This window comes from Geospiza fortis, unplaced genomic scaffold (genome assembly GCF_000277835.1).
Source record: "Geospiza fortis unplaced genomic scaffold, GeoFor_1.0 scaffold383, whole genome shotgun sequence".
Classification (NCBI taxonomy): Eukaryota; Metazoa; Chordata; class Aves; order Passeriformes; family Thraupidae; genus Geospiza; species Geospiza fortis.
In genome coordinates, this window is record NW_005054484.1 from 24,377 (window position 1) to 30,859 (window position 6,483).

The 6,483-nt window shown below is 40.7% G+C and overlaps 1 protein-coding gene across 1 annotated transcript in view; it reads left to right on the plus strand.

Moving 5' to 3' along the window:
• UBA2 (ubiquitin like modifier activating enzyme 2) overlaps positions 1–2,007 on the plus strand; it is a 13,991-nt gene extending 11,984 nt beyond the window's left edge. The window contains exon 17 of the mRNA XM_031063180.1: positions 683–2,007. Coding sequence (XP_030919040.1) covers positions 683–966 — 284 coding nt within the window. The 3' untranslated portion in view covers positions 967–2,007. The remainder of the gene's footprint in view (positions 1–682) is intronic.
• The last annotated feature ends 4,476 nt before the right edge of the window (positions 2,008–6,483 follow it).

Here is a 6,483-nt window from a genome sequence, read left to right on the forward strand (position 1 = left end):
TAGGAAAAGGAGAGGCTGCTCTAGAGCTTGCTGTGTGCAAAACTTCTTTTCCCAGCAACTGCTGCAGACAGCAGCAATTCTCCTGCTTTCTTCATACAAAAAAAGTCATGCTAACTAATGCATTTCCCATATTTTTGGCTTGTTGCAGTATTTTCCACACCCATAGAGAAGAAGGAATACCAGTGTGAAAACCATATTTTATAGTAATTTCAGGGACATTAAAGATACTCTTGTGTGGATGTGACAGTCTGATCAGAGAGAGAGAAAGCTAGATAAGTTTTCCCATGAATTGGTCTGAGGGACCTGAAGAGAAAGAATTGTAAACAATCTGCAGGTGATTTTTAACAAGCTGTTTTCCCATAAGGATGCTTACCAAAAGGGTGGTTTCTTAATTAACCAGTGGTGACAGTGTTTTGATTAAAGGACCAATCAGGTCCACCTGTAGTGAACTAGAGTATAAAAAGGAATGGGTTGCTAATAAAATTATTATTAACCTTCTGAGAATGCCTGGGGTGTGTCACTCATTTATCCGTGTCATTTCTGGCTCAACGGTGACACTCTTGCAATTGCTTGGCAAAGAATGTGGATAAAGAATGCTCCAAATTTTATGTAGGAAAACTGGTTTGAGAGTAGCCTGCATCCATTGCAGGATCCGTTTGAATCCCAGGCACCTCTTTTGCAGCTCCAGAGCAGGAAGATGTGGTGATTGTTGACTCCGAGGACGAAGGCACTTCCAGCAACGCTGCGGATGCCGAGAGCAGGAGCCGCAAGAGGAAGCTGGAGAAGGGTTGTGGGTGTGGGGGGGCCAAGAGATCTCGTGCTGAGCAGGAGCAGGACGACCTGATGATCGTGGAGTCTGAGGATGAGGGGGCTGCCAGCAGCCTGGGCGAGGAGGAGAGCAGGAGCCACAAGAGGAAACTTGAAGAGAAAGGGTGCGAGTGTGTCGGGGCGAAGAGCGTGTGCTGAGCTAAGAGCAAGATGAAGAGCATTTGGGGAACCTCCAAAGGCCCCTTGGCAAAGTGATTCACATAATGTCATACTGTAACAGCAAATTGTGCTGGGATGTGAAAAATGTCCAGAAGTAGACTAACTCTAAGGCCTTGGTTTAAAGTGGATACCAAATTGCTGGCTGAAATAATTTGTGTCTGTTTCTCTCGATGATAAAACTCTTGTATTAATAGACTCAGAAAGGTTTTTCTGTATTCCATATATTAAATGTAGTGGAAACATAGTCTGTGAATACCTACAGATAAGTATTTACCTAAACATGAAAACAGCATGATATTTTTGTGTAAATACCTTTTAGGTATTATACTACAGGACAAAAAGACCCTACTTTTGTTTAGTGAAGGGGCCATCACCAGATGCCCACATTTTAAGCAACTACATTTTTTATTTTTCAGTGATTACCTTTAAAGTTTCCCAGCAGTGGCCTGCCTGCCTATTTGCTTATCCCTTTCTGAGGCCATGTTGCAAGTGTGACTGCTCCACCTCCAGCATTCACAAAATCACAGATGCTTGAAGAATAACATTTTTAGCCTAGTCCTAAACATTTTTCACACCCTGAACAAGTCAAGAAAATCCAACAAAGCAAATTAGTGCCACGTTCTAACAGTGTTCTTAAACATCAGCTGGCACTATGTACATTACTGTAAAACTGTTAATTTACTCCAGTTTTTCAGCTCGTACTGCCTGGTATGTCAATGTAAGAAGCAAATTTTTGTGTATTGTTACAGTTTCAGGTTATTTATATTTGATGTTTTGTAAACTCAGATACTACTACTATACTGTACATCTGATGGACCAAATAAATAACATCTGAAATACTTGCTATATTTGCTTGCACAGTCCAAAATTATGCTGACTTATGGGATTTTACAATGTATAGCCTTCAAAAATTACTGTATTATTTCCATTTTTCTAAACATAACCTAGTAGTACAGAACTTAAGCTTCACTTGTTTGAGGTGAAAGGGGAATTTTTTTAATAAAACTTTTGTGAATGTTTTTTTTTCTTGGACAATCAGTTATTGGGCTCTTCAGCTGCAGCAGTTGCACCACCACATACACGCTTTTACCACCTCATGCCTTCAGAAGGAAGAAAGCTCTGATTTTTATACATTACACCTTGTGTGTAGGACAAAAGTATCATGTTTAGAATCAGTGTCTTAAATCCTGCTGCATTTGTGTTGGTAACTCTCAAAACTGTCACTGTTGGTTTTTAAAATGCATTAATTGGCCATTTCTCTCACTGTACCAAAAGAATCTCCCACTTCTGTGCCAGGGACCCAAAACTGCTCCCAATCCTGGGTGAGTGTGCAGTGAGCCTTACAGAGCACAGCAGTTGAGCAGCAGGATTTAGTCTGTTATAGTTTGCAGACTGAGTGAATTGTAAAGCAAATGTGAGTTTTACAGGAGAATGTTAAAAAACAAAGGCCAGCTCATCGTTGTGTTAAAATTGCCAATGCTGTGCAAAACAGCTTCTATGAGGCAATTAATGTTTTATTTCTTCTTTTAGGCAGTAACAGTCATATGCAGTGGCTTGTTTGGAGGCATAATATTTCACAGTGAAATCCTTTTGAGTGAGTTGCTGCTTGGCTGGCAGGAGTGAAGACTGAGGTAAAGATGTAAATAAGGTGTTAGAGAAAGGATTGCAGTGCTACTGTGGAAAACTTCTTGCCATAAACAGCTGAAGCATGAGAATTTAATGTCTAATGACATCTTCCAAAAATTAAGGCTGACACATTTTGGGTTTAAGCTTTATTAAAAATTAAATTACTGCTTTATTTCACTTTCTAACTTTTTTAAAAACACCAGTAGAGGGTATAATCCTGGTGATTTACTGCATTGGTTTTACTGAAGTTGAGTGGAGTATGAGCTGGACTGAAATGTCACTGACAGATTCAAGGGTGAAGAAAACCTGGGGGTTCTATTCTGTCTCCCTGGCTGCTCCTCGAGTTATTACTCGTTTATTGTTCTTAACCTTGTGCCATCATTTGGTTTGCAGCATGAAGGGCCAGAATGAGCTGCACAAGCCAAGACCTGGTGATGTATTTGGAAGGTGCAGTTGTGCTGCTCGAGCCTGGGCAATGCTCCTGAGAATGTTCCTGCAGCCCTCCTGTCACATCCTTTGCAGTGAAGGGTTTTTAATGTATTTCCTTTCCACAGGCTGCTCCCACAGAACATGGGACAGCTCTTGGCTGCTCTGCTCAGTTCTTTGGAAGTTGGGCAATACAGAACGAGCCACTAAATGCAAACTGCTGCTGTGCAAAATGAAAAGCTGCTTTTCAGAACTGGTGGAGTATGTGTCCTTAATTGGCTGCTAGGCACCAACATTGTGTTAATGCAGAATTTTCCAACTTAGACTTTCCTTTGCTCTTTAGAAAAAAATAAAAATGGAAGTGTTAATTAAGTTTTCAAGTAATTAAAAAACCCTCCATTTTTCAAATTTGTTCAACTCCTAATAGCAGGAATGGTCATATTGAAGGAGGTACTGTTGCAAGGCACAAGACCTAAATGTTAAAATGGAGGAGAAATTCTTCCCAATGCTTTGGCTCAGCAACCTAATGTAGGCTCTGTCTTCACTAACAATTTTGGAGCCCAGCTCATTAAATCAGTCTACAAACTGCTATTTGCAGTGATATAAATTGGCTCTGCTGTCACACAGGGTTCTCAAGTTGTTTGTTTATACTCATGCAAAATTCTCTAATGCAGATAAGCTTTTCTGGCTGCTTTTATAGAGACAATTCTTGCTGCTTGCATTTTTAATTTACTTAGTGAATTTGAGTGCCATGTATGGACAAGAAAGTACAGACTATTACAGAATGTACCTAGTGTGCATGCTTTTAATTCAATATTCCTTTTCTGCAGCAGAGCATGGAAAGGAATATTGACCATTAATGAGTGACAGCAGTTAACCAGAGATTCATTAAGCTGTTCTGAGGGAGGGTGAAGGAATTCCCAAAGCATTGAATCACCTTGATGAGGCAAATGATAACCATTCAGGAGAAAGAGCTCTGGGGCCCTGGTGACAGACAGCCTGTGCCAGCCCATTTCCTAAAGAGCCACTGCAACTTGTAGGTGACTATTTAGTGTTTGTGGTGTTTCTGTGTGACATTTTGGCTTTCCTTTATGAAACCATTCCATAGCTGAACCATAGAGAGAGGTGCATCCTTTCCTAGCCTCTGGCCTCTGACAGCTGGGAGCAGATTGATGTGCCATTTCAAGTTCTGACCTTTACAACAAAGGCCTCTTGCTAACAATTTATTAGATTTCAGAAGATAAAATCAGCTTGTATTCAGTCTGTAGATACCACTGATATCTGCTTCAAGCCTTACTACTACTGCCCCAAAATTTTAAATTTGGGTTAGAAAACTGAATAAAGACACAATTAAGGGAAATAGATTTGGTGTTTTTCTGTTTCTGTGGTAGACATATTTATTTTCTTTGCAGCTAAAAGGACAAAAAGCCTTCCATTTTGTGCATCTAAAATACAGAATGTGCAAGAAAGCAGGAACTAGGATCAGGATAACACAGCAAATTGTACAGTTGTCAGTTATCTGTTTTTTGCTAGCCTGAGATTGTTTCTGGAATGACTGCAGGAAGCTTATACCTGCAGACAAATGTACACGAGGGAGAGGTAATGATTTGATTTGGAGGCCTTGGTGCTTTTAAGGGAAGAACAGGATGAAGTAATTACATGTACTTGTAGATACAGCTTGATATCTGTTATATTGAAAGAAGATAATTGCTGTTTAGATACATGTTACCTTTATCTCTCCCATTGGCAGTTTCCTTCACTCTCAGGAGAAAAAGTTAGAAGTTTGCAGAACAATTTCTAGAAGAGAAGATACTTATGGAATTGCTCTGCCAGTCCTCTTCAGCAACACGTGATACCTGCAAAGGTTATGCAATTCCAGCCCTGCAATCCTGGAGGAGACAGAGCCCCAGCAGCTTCTGTGGCAGCACTTTGGCTTTGGAGCTGTGGGACTGACACCTTTGCTGCTGGGTAAGTGCAGGGCCAGACTGTGGGACAGAGGGCTCACTGGACTGCAGCGTTATTGGGGATTTGAGAGGAGCTACAAGCTGGAGATGCAGAGGATGCAGAATGCAGAGACCAGACTTGGTTAGTTACACTCATGGAGCAGCTTCATCCTTGCACATTTGTTCATCAGTTCCAGTTAACAAGTGATACCTTTATAATGCCTCTAAAATACAATGAAATGGAAATGTAATGGTGTTCTCAACAAACCAATGTCCTCTTCCTTCTGAAATGAACCTTCTCATCACAGCTGAAGTGGGTTGTGCTGCCAGGTCAGGAGGTCAGTGCTCATGGCTTGCCTCATTGCTTTAATGGGTATGAAGAGGCACATACAGTCAGGCTGATACTCCTCACCACCAGAGCAGAGGGGGCTGTGTCTGGCAGCTTGACCCTCATGCAGTGTTTCTGTCCTTTATTCAGTGCACTGGTGCTTTCTGATTCCTTTGCTGGATGAAGGTTTGCAGGGTTGTAATCAGGACTTTTTATGATATCAAGGGGAAGTGCAGCTCCTCCAGGTCTCTGAAATCAGAAGCTATATAACTTCAGACCTCCTTAAAAGTACCTAAGTGGGTGCACTGCTAACTGGGCTGGCCAAGTAAATGATGGATTTATGCAAATGTAGTGGTTTCTGACTGATTGCATTGGAATATACAGTGACTGTGTCCTGTGAGTGCAAGGAATTATGGCCAGTGCCCTGTGCAGCTCCAAAGTATGAGCCCGTAAACTGTGCTGGACAGAAGTGTGATTATCTGAAATATATAAGAGAAGTGGAAGATGGAGCTATAAAAGAAATAAGATACATATATGGTGCATTAATCATAAGTGCTTGGGCAGATGTTGTCTGTCTACCCCAGCACGTTCACAAAGCGCCCGTTGTGACTGGAATTTTACAGGGTCTGTCCCAAGCTCTGTTTGTGCAGCACAGTGAATAGCTGCAGTTGCAGTGAATAAGAAGAATGTGAAAAATGTTAAATAGTGTTTTATTGCAGATTTAGAATGAGAAATGACCTGTAAGCCTGCAGAGTGGTGTTAGTCAGAAATATTTTAAATAGTTGTGCCTAGCGAGGGCAGCCATTCAAATACAGTGTGTGCTGTCTGCCAGAAGATGGTGCCCTAAAACACACTCTGAATTGCAATTTTTAGAAGCTGCGATCAACTGCAAATGATAATTTTAAAATACAAGTCAGAACAGAGTGATTTGCAAACAAATCACCCAAGTCCAAATACATATTAACATCCAAACTTTATATTTCAAAATGTTGGCTTATACGTAAAAGTATTACAACACAAATTAATACTCAGGATCCAAACATGCAAAACAAACCAATATAAACCCAATACAGCTACCACTTCAAAGAAAATCAAAGCTTCAGTCTCCCATCCCAAAATATAAACACTTCTTTGCATAATTTTTAATTAATTTCACAAGTTTTCTTGGGTTTT